At 41.5% G+C, this 18893-nt stretch overlaps 1 protein-coding gene across 8 annotated transcripts in view; it reads right to left on the bottom strand.

Annotated features, from left to right (window-relative positions):
* Positions 1–18893, bottom strand: part of AMOTL1 (angiomotin like 1) — a 161471-nt gene that overhangs the window by 88603 nt on the left and 53975 nt on the right. For 2 of the 8 annotated variants that reach the window (XM_089915411.1, XM_022561427.2), the window contains one exon: positions 3742–3797. The exons of 4 other annotated variants lie outside the window; for them this stretch is intronic. Coding sequence is in view for 2 of the 4 variants with exons in the window: in XM_089915408.1 (XP_089771534.1) it covers positions 11437–11539 (103 nt within the window). In the remaining 2 variants the exon portion in view is untranslated. Of the gene's footprint in view, positions 1–3741; positions 3798–11436; positions 12545–18893 lie in introns of those variants that run through there. 2 more of the 8 variants (XM_089915408.1, XM_089915409.1) reach the window with 1 other exon arrangement.

Genomic DNA, 18893 nt, shown 5'->3' with positions numbered 1-18893 from the left:
CCACCCCCTCTATTATTTGTATGTGTATGTGTGTGTGTGTGTGTGTGTGTGTGTGTGTGTGTGTGTGTGGTAAGACCTTAATCTATCCTCTTAGCAAATTTTCAGTATACAATACAGTACTGTTAGCTTTAGGCACTATGCTGTATAATAGATCTCTAGACCTTATTTACTTGGATCAGTTTTAATAAATAAGCCCTATATTAATTTAATAACTGAAATTTAAATCATCTTTAAACATACCCTATTTGTTTATACTTATCTCAGGACCACAAAGGGATTCTTTTGGGTGCCCTGGCTCACATTTTGTTCCCAGTGAGGAAAACAAGTTATTACTAGCAGGTAAGCTCCATTGCTCAAACGTGTTTCTATCACTGTTTGCAGGCAGTAAGTACTTAATGTTTTGGGAACAAAGGAAAACAAACAGGATGAAGAGCCTCAAAATAAACCCCAAGACTTAAAGTGACAACATGAATGCACAGCTGTGCTCCTCAAAGCTCCCTCTCACCCACACTGCAGAGAGAGGAACAGTTCAGACACGAGGATCTTAGGACCCTCCAGCCTTCCGGATCCTAAGAGCGTGCTGTTGCAGCTTAGTGACACCGAGAGGTCTGCCAGGAGGCAGCGTTTCACAGGGACTGGGACTCTAGAGAGGCAAGTACATTTCTTCTTATCACTCCCGCCCACCCCATAAGTCAGTATTGGCTCATGGATGAACTACATAATTTAAAGCAACGAATATTCCCCAAGAAATTAAACATCCCTTTAGTAAGAAGAGTATAATCAATAATAGCAATTTACTGAGGGCCTATTAAGTGCAGGGATGATATAAAAATTATTGTATTTAATTATCTCCCTATTCCCATTGTACAGACAGGGATACCAGACTCACGGTGGTAAAGTCACGTCCAGAGTCACAAAACTAGCCAGCAGCACAGCTCCTAAGCCCTTCCAACAGCAAAGCTCTTTTTACTCTGCTATTCTGCCATCCAAAGATCCCCCAATCATGCACACTTAATTTTTTTAATTGAAGTATAGTTGATGGGCAATATTATATAAGTTATAGGTATACAATATAGTGATTCACAATTTGTAAAGGTTATACTTCATTTACAGTTATTATAAAATATTGGCTATATTCCAGGTGTTGTACAATATAACCTTGTACCTTATTTTATACCTAATAGTTTGTACCTCTTAATCCCCTCCCCCCTCCCCTCTCCCCACTGGTAACCACTAGTTTGTTCTCTATATCTGTTGAGTCTGTTTCTTTTTTGTTATATTCACCGGTTTGTTGTATTTTTTAGATTCCACATGTAAGCAATATCATACAGTGTTTGTCATTGTCTGACTTATTTCACTTAGCGTAATACCCTCCAAGTCCATCCATGTTGCTGCAAATGGCAAAATTTCATTCTTTTTTATGGCTGAGTAGTATTCCATTGTGTGTGTCTGTAGATACATATTTACCACATCTTCTTTATCCGCTCGTCTGTTGACGGACACTGAGGTTGCTTCCATATCTTGGCAATTGTAAATAATGCTGTTACAAACACTGGGGTGCGTGTATCTTTTTGAATTAGTAATTTTGTTTTTTTCAGATATATACCCAGGAGCGGGATTGCAGTGCACACTTAATTCTAAGTCATCTTTAACTGCCTAATTTCTTATGTTAATATTAGAGGAGTTTTAATGAAATGTCCTTGCTTGTGGATAATGGGGAAAGGCTCTGGGAAAGTTTCCTTCCCTCCATACATGCCTGCATAAATGTCAGTACATGTGAGACAGATTTGTGTTATTTCTTATAAAAGCTTAGAGTAATAAGAACACACCACCTGCCAATCACCAGAACACCAAGGCAGTGGATGAAACCAACCTTTCCATCCCTTCCATTTGGCCACATATTATTTTCATGATGGCGTCTCCACTTTAACAGTGAATCCTAAACCCGTGGTGTGTCAAAGTTGCTCATGGATCATGTTAAAATGTCACCTCCAAGCCCCCATGTCAGACCTGTAACATCGGGATCGCCACAAGTACGGACCAGAAAGGAAGTTTTTGGCTATGCTTCACAGTTGATTTGAATGCAGAGTCAGGTTTGGGAAGCTTGTACTTCTCTGCCATATAAGATCTTATACAACACATGAACTGAAAAGTTGTGGTAAACTGAAACTTTATAAATCAATCACATTTTAAGCCAAAACATGTTAGATCTGAAGAATTCACACAATGATGAACAATTAAAGGAGACAACTTTTCCTAAAACCAACCAGCCAACCAATCTGCATTGACTCCTTTAAAGTGAAAAATCCTTTGCATAAATGTGTTACTTTTTAATAAATTCAGATTTGAAGTCAATAGTTTTAGTGCCCTATATTTCATAATAGCTAACCCAAATGACTGGTAAGGGAATACGACTATTTCAGCTACATCTAAAATATTGTTACAAAGATACAATAGAAAAGTGATCATACAAAAAAATACATCTAATTCAGCATGATGAGAAAAAGCCTGGGGAACTGCCTACCATATTATATGATAAATACTTCTAAATCTGAAACTGAGAAATCACAGGGCCAGCTATGCCAGCAAGTCATGTAAAACAAGCAGCTATCTAATTATAGGGAAGGAAGGCAAAGAAAGTAACATTACTGAGCACGACATGATACACAAACATTATCTCAGATAATTCTCACATCTCTGACAATTAGGTTTCATTATCTCCTTTTTTCCTAAACAAAAAGCAGGAATGTCATGCTCTGGGTCACACAAAAATAAACAAATGGGACCTAATTAAACTTAAAAGCTTTTGCTCGGCAAAGCAAACCATAAACAAAACTAAAAGATACCCCACAGAATGGGAGAAAATATTTGCAAACGAAGCAACCAACAAGGGATTAATCTCCGAAATATACAAACAGCTCATGCAGCTCAATATCAAAACAACAAAAAACCCAATCAAAAAATGGGCAGAAGATATAAATAGACACTTCCACAAAGAAGACATAAGGATGACCAAAAAGCACATGAAAAGATGCTCGTCATCACTAATTATTAGAGAAATGCAAATCAAAACTACAATGAGGTATCACCTCACACTGGTCAGAATGGCCATCATCAAAATATCTACAAACAGTAAATGCTGGAGAGGGTGTGGAGAAAAGGGAGCCCTCCTACACTGTTGATGGGAATGTAAATTGGTACAGCCAATATAGAGAACAGTATGGAGGTTCCCTAATAAACTAAAAATAGAGCTACCAGATGATCCAGCAATCCCACGACTGGGCATATATCTGGAGAAAACCATAACTTGAAAAGATACGTGCACCCCAGTGTTCATTGCAGCACTATTTACAATCGCCAAGACATGGAAGCAACCTAAATGTCCATCGACGGATGAATGGATAAAGAAATGTGGTATACATATACAATGGAGTACTACTCGGCCATAAAAAGGAATGAAATGATGCCCTTTGCAGCAACATGGATGGACCTAGAAGTAAGTCATACTAAATGAAGTAAGTCACACAGAGAAAGACAAATATCAACTGATAACACTTACATGTGGAATCTAAAAAAAGTGATATGAATGAACTCATTTACAAAACAGAAACAGACTCACAGACACGGAAAACAAACTTATGGTTACCAAAGGGGAAAGGTGGAGGGGAGGGATAAATTAGGAGATTGGGAGTAGCATATACACACTACTATATATAAAATAGATAAACAACAAGGACTTACTGTATAGCACAGGGAACCATTTCAATACCTTGTAAGAACCTATATGGGAAAAGAATCTGAAAAAGAATATATATATTATATAGACACATATATATAATACACATACATATAACTGAATCACTTTGCTATACACTGAAACTAACACAACACTATAAATCAACTATACTCCAATAAAAATTAAGTAAATTTAAAAACAAACCCTTTCTTGGATATTCCTCTATATTCTATTACGTTAAAGTCTACTGGTCCATCTTTCACTTTGAAGGGACTTTTCTTTACCAGTGCAGGATTTCCTAACATCATACATTGGTCATTGGGAAAATAATGGTTCACCGAACTATGCAAAATCTTCCATACATGGAAATCTTTCAAGTAAGCAATATCGACAAAATCACATTTGTTACGACAACACAGATCACAACCATCAAAAAGTCTTTTACGTATTAGGAAGTTGTCGAGCTCATGGTGGCAAATCCAAGTTTTCCAAGATTCTAATTTTCACTTGAAAGCTTGAGTCTTATCATTGGTAACAAATACTGTGCATTGATTTTCTTGACGTAACAGTCACCCTTTATTCACTTTTGAGAAAACAGCTATCAGGTATCTAACTCAGAATAAGCATAGTTTGTCGATTGTTCTTTCAACTAAAACTGAGAAAAGCTGCTATTAAGGTCACGATTCAAGTGCTTGTCACACAAGGGCTCCTCCTAAGTTTGCTGCAGCAGCACTTTATGTGTACTTCCCACTTCGTCACACAAGACACTAAACAGATGTACTTGAGGTCGGAGATTTAACAGAATTGATCACCTGTACTGCTTCAACAAGAACGTTCTTAAGTGAAACGGGCTTTTTATATTGTGTGCTGGTGAGAAGCAGCCTGACTTCTAGTAAAGTCGGAGGCCACTGCCTTGATTCACGTGGACCCACTTGCAGTTTTATCCACTTTTGCTTTTGGACCATCAGTACAAACGTCAGTACAGTGAAAAAGGCGCATGTCTTGGTATTACTAAGAAGATAACTTTTAGGTCTCAGAAACCCCCGGGGTTCCACAAGCCACACTTTGAGAAACACTGTTTTTTGTTCTATAGCCTTTTCCAGCAAAAAATGTGAAACTTAAGGAGAATTTTAAGATGAAAAATGTTGCAAACCAGTCATACCTGAAAATGATTTACCTCCCTGCCCAGGCAAAGGAAGATGCCCACAGCCCCGAAAAGCTGGTGAGACATATAGAGAAGACGTCCAGAGGCCCTTTGATGCAAAGCGCTGCTTGAACCCTGCCAGAAGAAAGATCCTGTTGATTACAGAAAATGCATCTGAAGAGAGAGAGCAGCCCCTCTAGAAAACACCTGCATAGGAATGCATCTTCTTGCCCTTGAGGAATTCTTATAAAAGGGAATAAAAATCAACAATGACATTTGATGGGCAAAAAGCCTCCATGAGATTGCTATTAGGAGGTAGTGAGAAAAGAAACTGTAATAACTTGCCTGGTAGGAAGTCAGGCAGTCTTTGGACAAAGGGAAGGATGTTAAGACATGATGACTGAAGAGAAAAGAGAATGATGCTGTCAAGCCAAAAGACTTGAGTATTAGAAAGATTTAAAGAATAAAAACGACAGAGGAGAAAATACCCACTGAATGGAAAGGAAGGATGTGCCATGCTTTTTGTTCTGTCTTGACAAATCTGTTTCTTAAACAATGTAAGAATCCAGGCTCTACCATTTATTAGCTATGTGAACTGGAGCAAATGAGTTAACTTCTTGGTGCCCATTACCTTACCAAGAAATGGGGATAATAGGACCTACTACATAGGACTGTTAACAGAGCTTAACTGAGACAATGGCAAGGGCTATGAGCAGTGTTCCAGCACACAGTAAGTGCTCAATACATTTTAGCTTCTTTTGATGAGAATGGGGAAACGGAACAAGAATCAAGGCTGTTGGATGGACCTAGGGATTATCATACTAAGTGAAGTAAATCAGAAAGAGAAAGACAAATACCATATGATATCACTTATGTGTGGAATTAAAATATGACACAAATGACCTTATTAACGAAACAGAAACAGACTCACGGACATAGAGAACAGACTTGTGGTTGCCAAGGGGGAGATGGGGGAAGGCTGGAGTGGGAGTTCGGGATTAGCAGATGCAAACTATTATACATAGAATGGACAAACAACAAGGTCCTACTGTATAGCACAGGGAACTATAGTCACTATCCTGTAATAAACCACAATGGAAAAGAATATTAAAAAGTTTTTTAATTAAAACATAAAATAAAAGCAAAACAACAAAAGAAAGAATCATTGCCGTAAACTTCACTTTCAAGAGAGGATCCAATCAGCGAGCTTTTAGGAACAGCAGCAAGATGCTCAGGCAAACCAGAGATGAAGGCTTTTAGAGTGGTTTAGGTCAGACTATTCAGCTGACTGACAAACAAGACTAAAAGTACATTTTCAATTTTCCAAGAATTTGGAATAAGGGACATCTTACAACACACAATTCCTCAGAAAATCAGCATAATGTTGTGGTCCTACTATCAAAAACCAAAATAAAAGGATACATGGTGTCATCCAAAAGCTCTCCAAAACTCCTAACCTGTCTGGCCACCCTGGCACACAGGAGCCTAGGTGGACCTGGAGAAGGTGTCGGGAACCAGAATCTAACCTGAACACCCTCAGCTGCTCCGGAGGCTCCACCTTCAGACAGAAGGACAATAGGGTAGTTATTTGGAGTCGGGGTGGGGTGGGGGGGAGGCAGATTTGTCCTTTGTACTGAGAATTACAAATAATTCAAAAAACCCTCCTCTCCTTGGCACCTGTGTTCCATGACTTTTCTTTCAATCCGCCGGTGGTATAACAGGATGGAAGTCAAGGTGTGAACTCCAAATCTCTTCTCTGCATCTCCTGCAGTGAGTCCATCCCTTTCACTGTCAATGGAGGAAAAAAGCTGACCCTTTACTACCTATGATCCTGAAAACCTAGTCCTTCAGGATCATAACACAGGTGGCAACTAAAAGCTTGTTTTCATCCCCAAGCAGTAAGTCTTATAACTGGCCAATAAAATGAAAAATCAAAGAATAAAAATGGCTGACCTCGCTTCAAGATGTATAATGTATCAGTTGACTACAAAGACCCACTAGAACATTTCCTCTAATGCCCAGTACAGCAAGGAACTGACTAATTCCTCCAAGTCAAGGGTTTCAAAACTGATTTACAATAATTTCTCTGAAAAAAAGGCCTGAATCAATATGACCAGAACATAATGTAACATTTCTGGAGATCTGAATCTCAGGTCTGAATCAACACAAAGGTCATCAGTGTGAGCAGATTTCACTGCTACACTGATGAGGCTTAAGTTTAGTTCAGTGGAGATTTCTAGGTGATAACCAGAATTAAGAGCCTGAGGGTTGTTTTCTTCTTAACTTCTTAAATGGATGAGCAAACAACAGATCACAGATTCCTAAATCCTTTTTCTATATGATGAAATAAGGCAGATTTTGCAAACAATGATGTATAACTAGCACTAATTTTCCACTGGTCTTCCCAGATAGAACAACTCACTCAAATCAAAGAGAAAATTGAAAGGTGAATGTAGACATAACCCGTGCTGTCGCCATAGAACGTCTCATATGACTCCCTGACACATGCCCCACCCGGTGGTTTTCCAAGGGCTCCCCTCCCTCATCTGGGAGAACCTACTGAATCTGATCTGGTCCTTGTCGGTCACGATTCCAGCCACCTGAGCTTCCTGCCAGTCCCCCAGGGCTCCATGTCACTTTTCAACAAATGGCATTCTTCAGGTCTAAGACCTGCACTGTTCCTAGTCACTTCTAGTTCTCAGACTGCCTGTCACTTTCTCCAGGGAGACCAAAAATGACAAACCAAGGATCATGACTTTTAAATTATGACTTAAAATATGATCATGATCTTTTAAAGGGGGAGGGCAGGAAAAAAGAAAGAGAAAAGAAATTTTTGAAAAGCAAAACTAAAAGACCAGGACAATGCTGCTTTAGCCACCCTGTCAGACTCAGAAAGAAGCTGATTTATGTGAAGGTTCTGAGCTATCTTTGGATCAATCCTCTAAGAGCAGTTCTTAGTGAAAAAGAGCTGAAGCAAAAGGCCATGGAGGTCCTTAAGGCTGCAAGTTAAGTCAAGGGCATTAGAAGGCTACACACAGCCAATGAAAAGGAGTCTGCCAATTCGAACACTTTCTTAAACAAGATGACTTTTTCGGAACTCCGTCCAGAGCATATTCTGTCACTGAATTGCTCTGCAGTGCTGATGACTCTGGTCTGTTCTGTGGGTGCTGACCAACTTCCACCGAGCAAGTGTCCAGGGCTCTCACAGTCCAAATCTTGAAGAAATGGGAAACGTCATCAGCATAGGGCTTTCCAGTGTATCACCCAGTACCTCTTGCACATAGAACATGTATGTGAATTTTTACACTAATTCTATCATCATTTTGCACCCTCAGTTACTACCTATTTTAGTTACTATCCTATTTCAACAATGAGTAGGAAAGCATCCTCTTGGAAGGTAACTGTGGTGCTTATATCTAAAAAATGAGACTCACTGTCCGCAAATATTTGTATTATCTATATACCCTTCTCCCCCCACCCTCAATTCAAACAACACATCACGTTAACTGACGTTTATAATGATGATTCTGAACCATCAAGAAAAAGTTATATAAGGCAAGAGCTGAGGGAGTGGAGGGGCGGAGCTGGGGCGGGAATCAATCTTGCAGAAAAACTGCCACATTTACCTTTAACTACACAGAAAATTCACATCTTCAGAACAATACATTCTCTAGGTGGTCCAAATGCTGAGGATTTACTGTGTGCTCAACTGTTAATGCTTTATCTTAATATTGGTGACATGATTCTTACGATGACTTTAGCAGTTTAATACACGTCTGCAAATTCCTTGACACTCCTGTAGAAAGATGAGCTCCCCTTCCCTTGGATTTTGGCAAGCTTTTTGGTGACTTCCAAGATCAGACCATAAAAGGCAGGGCAGTTTCTATCTTGTTTGCTGGGATACTCACATCTGGAGCTCTGAGCCACCACGTAAGAATTCTGACTAGCCTGATGCTGTGAGGAAAGGCCACTTGAAGGGTCTCCAGTCTGCAGACCTAGCCTTCAAGTGCATCCCAGCCCTGATGCCAGACAGGTGAATGAAGGAGCCTCCAGATAACCCAATCCCAAACCATCCAGTCACCCCCCAGCCTCCTCCCAGCACATTGGAGCAGAAACAAACCACCTCATCCCCGTCTGAAGTCCAGATCCACAGAATCTGGAAGCAGAATAAATGAGTGTTTGAAGCCAGTAGGATGAGGCAACTTGTTGCACAGCAATGGAACATGGGTGATAACTAACACATGACTCTTTTAATGTGTCAGATATTGTTCCTAGCACCTTACATATTTTAACTCACATAATACACATAAATTCTTACAATGATCTTTTGAGGTAGGTGTTACTATTATCCCTATTTAACATGTGAGGAAACTACTTAACAGAGAGGTTAAGTAATTTGCCCAAGATGACAAAGCCAGTGAGTGGCACCGGTGGGAAGTGACTCCAGGTTTCCAGCTCTGGAGTCTTAACCATTCAGCTCCACAGATGAACACGTCACAACTGGCCCATTAGGCCCACCTCCCATCATCTCTACCGAGTGTCCTCCACTAAGTCACACTCACACATCTAGTAATTCCCTGGTTGCATCTGTGTCCTCCATATACCCTCCCAAGCTCCCTGGCAGGGAACTCTTCCATGCTTCTAGAAGTCACGATATCTGTCATTTCAACACGTTTCCTCTTACGCAGTCCACAGTGAAGACAGAATACTTGAAAGGCAGTTATTAATCGTTTCTTGGCCTTCGTTTCTCAGAGTGGAATAAACCAGTTCATTTGCCTTCTGTTTTCTAACATTACATTCCTTTTAGAATATAAATTCCATAGGTGCAAAGGACATACACCCCACACCGAGTTCAGTTCCACGCACGTGAGAGACCTCAAATGTCAAATGGAGGAACTATATCCTTTTACTGTATCCTCACCAAATTCTCCACCTCAGTATTGACTTGCACAGTCCAGAGTTAGTAAATCAACAGATTTTTATTGAGCAGTGAGAGCTTCTGTATCCAAAATTTTGCCTAATTTATATTCTGTCCCCAAATAAGAAATGTCATGCTCCCCAAATGTTCAACATGTACCATCCTAAGAGAAGTTGAAACTAATTCAGAGTAGGTTCAATGAGAATATTTGTGATTTCTGCCTAACTACCAAATTTAATCCTACAAAAGCTGTTCACTTTATGAGCAAACTTAATTACACAGAGCCCATTTTATGGTCCTAAACTACAGTGTGATCTTGGACAGTTAACAAATGCCATTAAAATATAAATATTTGTATTTCTTTCCATTATTTTCCACTCCATATTCCTGGAATTTATTTTGGAGAAAGTTGAAGGTAAGTAACTTCAGAATTTGGGGAAATTTTAGCTCTAAACTCAGGACCAAGATAATCCCTATTTCAGAGTAGACCTTTTCAGATATACCCTTTGCTTTTTTTGGATGAGTATTTTACAGGAGCAAATCTAAAAGTTAGCTAAAGTGAATTTATTCACCACTTTTCATGCTGCCACGCATTTTGGACCTACCAGGCCAGTCACCAGCATGGGGAAGGGTGAGTGTGACAGGATTCTGTCCTTTTACAAACCTCCAGCTTCTAACCTCACACCCCCATCATCTTCAAGGTTTGCGTAAATTGTTTTGTGCTGGTTACGGAACTTTCCCAGGTGTCTTCATTGAAGCCTATTGGGATTTCAGAAGACATTTTCTTTTACTCTTCCAGATAAAGGAACAGTAGTCCATGTCTCCTTTCAGAAACTAGAGTGGGGTTACGTGTGTTCTGCAGTGAGTTTACTACTATGCACTAAGGAATGTCCACTGCCTCCACGGGTTTCCATAAATCTGAAAAAGCACATTCCCTAGTCTCTGTTTCTGTCCTTCCTCCTCCTTGCCCCATTCCTCAGAAAAGATTCCAGACACTCCCTCTTGTCCTCTGCCCTCACATCCTTTTTTTTGACAATTAATGGCTCATCCTTTAATGTATGAGGAGATTTTATAGATGGATAAGCAAAAGTTTAACATAAATAGAAAGTTTTCAGGAAAACAGATACAGGTAGTTTATAAACATGTAAAACGATGCTAAATATCACTCATAATAAACAAAAATTTAAAATGTAACAGTCTTTTGTCTATCAGATGGTAAAATTTTAACAAAATTGAATTGGGGAGAATTTATGGGAAAAAAATAGAATCTCTGGATGGCAACTTGGCAATATCTATTAAAATTCAAAATGTACTTATACTATGGTTATCATTCTAGGAATTTATAGTAGATATATATTAGTACATTTGCAAAGAAGTATGTAAAAGACAAAGTACTGCTTGTAATATCCAATACTGAAAGCAAACCTAACATCCCTAAAATGAGGATTGATTAGAAATTACAGAGTTTATATGAGTGAACAAATTACCCTCACATCTTTCAACCTTCTCCCACATCACCAGGATGAGCAACTTAGTTGCAGTGATTTTAGGGACCCGTCCCTCAGGAAACAGGGCCTTACTAGAGAATTTTACATTCTCTCCTTTCCCCAGACTTGCCAGATAGAAAGACTCACTCACTAGAAACTTGGTGGTCAGAGCCCTTCAGGGCACAGCTCGTGGAAGGAAGGGAAAGGCCCGCCTCACGCCTGCTCTCAGGGGTTCCGTTCCTGGGCCACGCCATCCGGAGCAGCCCTTACAGCTGAGAAGCAGCAGCTGGAAGGGAGACGCCTCCTTCCTCCGGGGCACAGGGCCACAGGGTGTGTGTGCGCCCCACCTCACACTGAGGAGGCAGAGTGAGCCTGAAAGACATGACATCTGTCATCCTTTTCCTGACCTGCCTGTCCTGAGAGGGGTGGAGGGGGGGAGGGAGGGAGGCAGGGAGGACAGAGTTCATCAGAAGAGGTGTGAGACAGCAAAGTGGGAACACCTGTCACATGGCTCCCACAGAGTCCAGGTAATGAGGAGTCCGGCTGGTTGGGTTGTGGAGACACGTGAAGGGCGGGGACGTATGCAAGAACCATCCTGGGGTCAACTGCGAGGACCTGGTGACTGACTGGATGCCGGGGAGCAAGGAAAGGAACTTGACAGTTTACAGAACACCTTCAAAGGAGGCAAGAGTGAGGATGACGCAGCGCGGAATGGCATCCGAGCAAGTCCAAACTGGCGCCACAAACCAGACGAGTGAGCCCCCAGCCTCCCACGGACAAAGGCTGGTTCAACAGGGCAGCCGACCCAAGGCGGAGGAGTCCAGGCCGCCTCTGGATCCTCCCCAGGAGAAGGGGGTCTCAGGGCTAAATCCAGCCTAACATTTCCATTTGTTTCTCTCAAGGACCAGATTCCTGGAAGAATCCCATGAACTGAACCAAAGCCTCGAATATCCCCTAGAAACAGTAGACCACCCACCCCCTTGATAACAGCCTGCTAACTTGATAAACTCCATGCCCAGATGCCTTGCTGACCCACCTTCCAAAGGAAATGAGCCTCCGAATTGCCAAGTGGCAAAGTGAGGTTCAAGCTGTCAGGGCAGTATCCCCGTGGTATTTTCTCCCCATCAGTCACACCAGACTTCCAAGGGAAGAGTGGTACATTTCACTCAAAAACGTGCCCCGGGGACTTCCCTGGTGGCGCAGTGGTTGAGAGTCCGCCTGCCGATGCAGGGGACACGGGTTCGTGCCCCGGCCCGGGAGGATCCCACGTGCCGCGGAGCGGCTGGGCCCGTGAGCCACGGCCGCTGAGCCTGCGCGTCCGGAGCCTGTGCTCCGCAACGGGAGAGGCCACAGCAGTGAGAGGCCCGCGTACCGCAAAAAAAAACGTGCCCCGGTCCCACGATATGAAGCCCAATGATGCTGCCTTCAGACAAACAGGGCTAGCATCCCTCTAGAATAGCACTGGCCATTGGAACTTGCTGTAATGATGGACATGGCTCTTAGGCACTTGAATCGTGGCCAGTTATGACTGAGAACCTGAATGTTTAGTTTCATTTAATTTTCATTAATTTAGATGGCCACATGTGGCTAGCAGTTAACATGGAAGGTGTAGATCTAGAACTTAAAAAAAAAGAAAGAAAAATCTGGGGGCCAGATTAAGCTGCGAGGAAAAAATCATGGAATTTTAATTCTCCACTGAGAGGAAGCAGACTCTTAACATTGCAGCATCTGCTCAAGCTTTTTTCCAGCCCTGAGCTCTTCTCTGGTCATTACAACTACACATCAATGAGCCTCCAAAACACTGCGGCTTGGAAAGCCCTCAGAGACCCTAGCCCAAACGCCGGTCCACTGCAGGTAACTTCTCCACAGTGTCCCTGAACATTTCTAAGCAATCTTTTCCGAGTCCCCCCATCAGCAGTGGAACTCAGCATCAAGAGAGGCAGTCTACCTCCAAATCCAAGGACACTCTTCCAAAGGGAAATCAAGGACGCTCAAAATAATAAAAAAAACAAATTTTGCACCATGCTTTACCTCTTATATGGCCCTTTAACAGGCATTATCTCAGGTAAGCCTCACCATAACCTTAGGATACAAGCATTAGTAAACACATTTATTTTACAGAAGTTAAGTGAATTAGCCAAGGCGATACGGCTGGTATATGGTCACCATGTACCATAACCTGGCATGTCTTCCAAGCACTGAGAGATCAAAAGACAACCGAGAGAAGGAAAAGTCGGGGTGGGGAAGAGAGAAGGCATGGAAGAGGGATTAGAGGAAAGGATACAGTCATGTACTGTTCAACTAGGAACCTCAGAAATCAAATTAAAGGAAAGGATACGGGTTCCTGTTCAACTAAGAACCTCAGAAATCAAATCTATTTCGATCTCAACCATTAAACATGAACAGAATCAGTTCCAAAGAGCAAGGTACCTCAGTCTAGGTCTAATTTATAGGGGCCGATGCTCTAAAATAGTGCTTCTCCAAGTGTGGTCCCCGAACCAGCAGTGACAATATCACCTGGAAACTTGTTAGAAATGCAAATTCTCAGGCCCCATCCAAGACCTGCTGAAACAGAAAGTCTGGGGCTGGGGCCCGGCAGTCTGGTTTTAAAGAAGCCTTCTTGACGATTCTGATGTCCACCCACGTTTAAGAACCACTGCTCTACAACTGTACATCTAAGGCGCAGTCCGTTTCCTCTGGGAAATAAACAACTTGGTCATCAAAGGAAAGGAAAGGGAGCTGCCAGTAGTGAAGTTTGGGACACAGTGACATCAGCCCTGGCTTACTGTACCTCGGGTAATAAGGACCCCAAACTCTGAACTAGCTCAGGACAGCACACACCTCCTACCACCTCCTGTGGTCAGGGTGGAGAGAAAATTGTTCTTTACTCAGAAACTCTTGGTTTAGAGGTAGGGAAAAGGTATATTCTATAAGGAGCACTAGATCGTGAATAGAGTATCCTAGCTTCTAACCTCAATCAATAAATAATATTTGTAAACAACAAGGTCCTACTGTATAGCACAGGGAACTATATTCAATATCCTGTAATAAACCATAGTGGAAAAGAATATGAAAAAGAATATATATATGTATAACTGAATCACTTTGCTGTACAGCAGAAATTAACATTACATTGTAAATTAACTATAAGGCCATAAAATAAAATTTTAAATAAATAAACAGTATTTGGTATACAGCTCAATTTTCCCAAGTGTGAAAAGGCAAGCTTCTATGAGTAAGAACTGGGATTCCAGTTTCTCAAAGAAAAAGATACATGAGAAAACACATAACATTATAAAACCATTTGTCTTTCTGCTATGTTACTACTACTAATGATAATAATAGGCATTTACTGAATGCTTTGAATGTGCCAGCACTGAGCTAAGAGCTGTATATGCATCAATTCATTTCACCTGCATGCAACTCCACCAGGTAAGAACCATTACTGTCTCCACCGTCTCCGTGAAGTTGCACGGGTCACACTCCCTGAGATCACACAGAAAGGAGGTGGCAGGGCCAGGAAGCAAACTAGGGCCAGGAAGCAAACTAAGTCCATCTGACCCTAAACAATCCAAAATACCACTGCCTTCTTCATTTTGACACATATTCGAACTTTAAATCAATTCACCCTTACTCACACTCAGTTTTAAGTACTGCATTTTCTTTTCTTTTTTTTTTAACCTATTATGCCATGTGCTGTTCAAAAAAGTCCTCAACCACTCAGTTTACCCAAAGTCCTTCAGCCTGTGCTCAAGAACCAGGGTAACCCACACTGAAGAATTCATGTCAGTAAGATATCCAAAAACTAGATCAAAGGCAAGAACCCATTTTCTTCCCACCGTGCTTGGGCAACATGCCCAGGGAAGCCCTCCCTGACCACCTGATCAAAGCGAGACCTCCCTGCTGCTTCTCTTCTCTGTGCCCCCAAATACATCACGCTCTTCTCTTCTATCATAATATTAACACCTGGGAATGTCCACATACCACCTCACCAATAGCGAGCTCTGGAGAGTGGGAACGTGTGCTTCCAGAGCACTAAATGCATAATCAACACCTAAGAGATGGTTTAGAAGATGGATAGCAAGACATACACATTCTTAAGAGGGTAAAAGTGAACTACAATTTGAATATAAAATGTAAAGCTGTGAAATTTTTTTTAAAAAATAGAAAATCTTTGGAATATTAACCTAGGCAAAGTGTTCTTAGATGTGACACCAAAAGCACAATCCAGAAAAGGAAAAACTCAATAAATTGGACATTAGCAAAATTAAACATATTTTTCCTGCAACTGAAAAGACAGACTACATACTGAAAAAAAATATACGCAAGCCACATATCTGACAGAGGACTCATATCTGGAATATATAAGGAATTCTCAAAGCTCAATGGCAAATAATAATAATAATCCAGTTAGAACACGGCAAGACAGGAGCAGACATTTCACCACAGAGGACATACAGGTGGCAAACAAGCACATGAAAAGATGTCCAACGTCATTAGCCATTAGGGAATGCAAATTAAAACCATGATGAGATTAAAAGATTTACTGGGACAGCTAAAATAATAAACAAAAGCTGGTGAGGATGCAGAGAAACTGCATCTCTCAAACATTACTGGTGGGAATGTAAAATGGCAGACACTCTGGAAAAGTTTGACAATTTCTTAAAAAACTAAACATACACCTACCATACCAAACCCAGCAACCCCAATCCTAGGCTTTCGTTCCAAAGAAACAAAAACTCTGTCCTCATCAAAACCTGTACCTGAACGTTCATAGCATCTTTAACTGTAAGAGCCAAAAACTGAAAACAACCAGGTGTCTTTCGGTGGGCAAATGCTTAAGCAAACTGTGGTCTGTCCACACCAGGGAATACTACTCAGCAATAAAAAGGAACAAACTAGTGATAAAGCAATAGTCTGGGTGGATCTCAAGGGTATTATGCTGAGTGAAAAAGCTCACCTCATAAAGATCACATACTGCATAATTTTATGTATGTAATATTCTCAAAATTATACAGGAGAACACAGTGGTTACTACAGTTTAGAGATGGAATAGGGGGGAAGGGGAGGGTGACCATAAAGGGGTGGCACAAAGCAGAGCTTTGAGGTGATAGAATAACCCTGCATCTTGATTGTGGTGGTAGCTACAGGAAGCTACACATGTGAAAAAAAATTGCACAGGAGGATAACACACACAAACCCGAGGGTTTGCACGTAAAACTGGTGAAATCTGAATATGGTCTGGGTCGTACCAAGGTCCATTTCCTGGTTCTACTGTTGTACTCTGGTTATGTGAGATGTTACCAATGGGGGAAACTGGGTGAAGAGTACAAGGGACCTCTCTACTATTTTTGCAACTTCCCGTAAAGTTATAATCATTTCAAAACTAAAAGTTAAACAAACAAACAAGTGAGCTACAGGCATTTTACTTAAAAACAAAACAAACAAGAAAAGAGGTGTACATAGCTGCAGTACTGGCCAGTGGAGTCCCAAATACAGATTTAAACACACACAGTAGGATCATGTGACTTTATTGTTCTTTTTAAGTTAAACCCAATTCTCCAGAGGCTTAACAGGGATACATTTCCTAACACGTTAGGGCTACTCCCCCAGCCCCCCCAATAAAGGGAGAAAAAAATGCCTGATGTGTGAGACACTTTGGGAGTCCAGGAGTCTGGTCCTAAGAGCCTGGAATGAATATACCCTAAGATTTCACAAGGATGGAGGCCAAGGGCCTCACAAGTTAGAGAAGAACTCAGTGGTGCCAACACACAAGCCCAGGCGTGCCTCCGTTCCAGAAAATGTAGTGTACGGATCTACCCACAATGGCCAAGATTTAAATGTTGCCTTCCCTCCAAGACAAAACAAACCAACAAAATAAAACAATTTTTTTAAATCATTAAGCAAACAAATAAAAACCTCAACAACCTCAGACTATTTCCAACAAACCTTATAATTATGTCCTCTTACTTGACCTCCAAGTTACCCCTTGCTTTTCAAGTATTCTATTGCCTAGTGAATTCTGGGACATAAGAACCTACCAAAACTAATGAAAGAACAGGAGGAGAAAAATTATTCAAAACACTAGAGAATTTCCTGATCTAAGCTTCCATATGCATTTAAAATGCAGATAGCTACTTGCAAGGAGTGAGGATGTTACTTTGGGAGAATTTTGCTCATCAGGACTACTAATGGGTCTTACAAAGTCACTTCCTTTTTAATGTATTGGCCTGGAAAATCAGATTTTTACGATTTTCACTAGCAATTCCCTTGTTTTCTAAGTTGTTCATTATTTTTTTCTTTAAAAAGCTTTACGTTATACAGTGCTTTATCATTTTCAAAGCATTTTCACAAATTGCTATGAAGCACTGGTACCTAGGGGCTGTACTTTTCAACAGAACTCTCACCAGCCAGACTGCCATCTAATTTCAATTAGGTCGGCCATCTTTCCCCCAGGCCCTGGGACTGCAATTCTCCACAGGGGTTGACTTAAAAAAAAAAAAAAAAAAAGCAGAGCTCTATCCACAGAAGCCTCCAGAGGAACTGGCCAAGGGCAGACACTCTCAAGTCTAATCAGCAGAGTGCCTTCCCAGAAAATCACTCACATTTCTGCACTCCTGTGCTTTTCTTAACAGCACTTTAAAATCTCATTTAAACCGAAAGTCCTCCATTAGCTTGTATGAACAGATGTATTTTTAAGTGCTTTGATCTCCACATGCCCTTCAGTACATTAGTATTCTTCACCCCCCACCATCACACAGAACCAAAAGACCAAGACTTGTGTGCATTTTAAAAAGAAGGGAGGGCTTCCCTGGTGGCGCAGTGGTTGAGAGTCCGCCTGCCCATGCAGGGGACACAGGTTCGTGCCCCGGTCCGGGAAGATACCACATGCCGCGGAGCGGCTGGGCCCGTGAGCCATGGCCACTGAGCCTGAGCGTCCGGAGCCTGTGCTCCACAACGGGAGAGGCCACAACAGTGAGTGGCCCGCGTACCGCAAAAAAAAGAAGGGAGAGGGGACTTCCCTGGTGGTCCAGTGGTTGACTCTGTGCTCCCAATGCAGGGATCCTGCAACAAAGACCCGGTGCAGCTAAATAAATAAACATTTTTATAAAAACTAAAAATACTAATAAAAAGAAGGGAGTGGGAGTGGAGTTAAGAGCACCTTCTCTCCTCCTATCCACTTGCAGAGTTCACAAGGGTTTCCTCATTTATCTTGAAAAATGTATCTCACAAAAGCAAAGTATACCCATCCAGAAACTAAACATCCCCCATGCCCCACCAGGGAGAGTAGAGGCAGGCAGCTCTAAAGCCTCCTACTCTATGCCCTAATCCTTTTAATTCTGGTCAAATCAGTGGTTTCCAGCCCTTTGCTCCTCTGTAGAACAGTTCAAAGTGTATTAAGGATTGTGCCCACATTGCTTCCATAAAAAGCATTATAGTAGATGTACTATGATGATCAGAGCAGCGTCCTGGGAGATAAATGTCACACTGGTCTAGATGCTTCAAGAACTTGCAAGCTAGAGAGACACCAATGCTTAACTTGGGTCGGACGTCCACGGAGAGCTGCCGGGTCCAGGAGTGGTGGACAGCCGGAGTGGTGGGCGGCCA

This window comes from Delphinapterus leucas, chromosome 7 (assembly GCF_059928025.1).
Source record: "Delphinapterus leucas isolate spDelLeu-1000000601 "Yukka" chromosome 7, BTC_Dleu_Yukka2, whole genome shotgun sequence".
Lineage (NCBI taxonomy): Eukaryota > Metazoa > Chordata > Mammalia > Artiodactyla > Monodontidae > Delphinapterus > Delphinapterus leucas.
The sequence above is the reverse complement of the archived record's forward strand: the minus strand, read 5'-3'. Positions and strand labels throughout refer to the sequence as shown.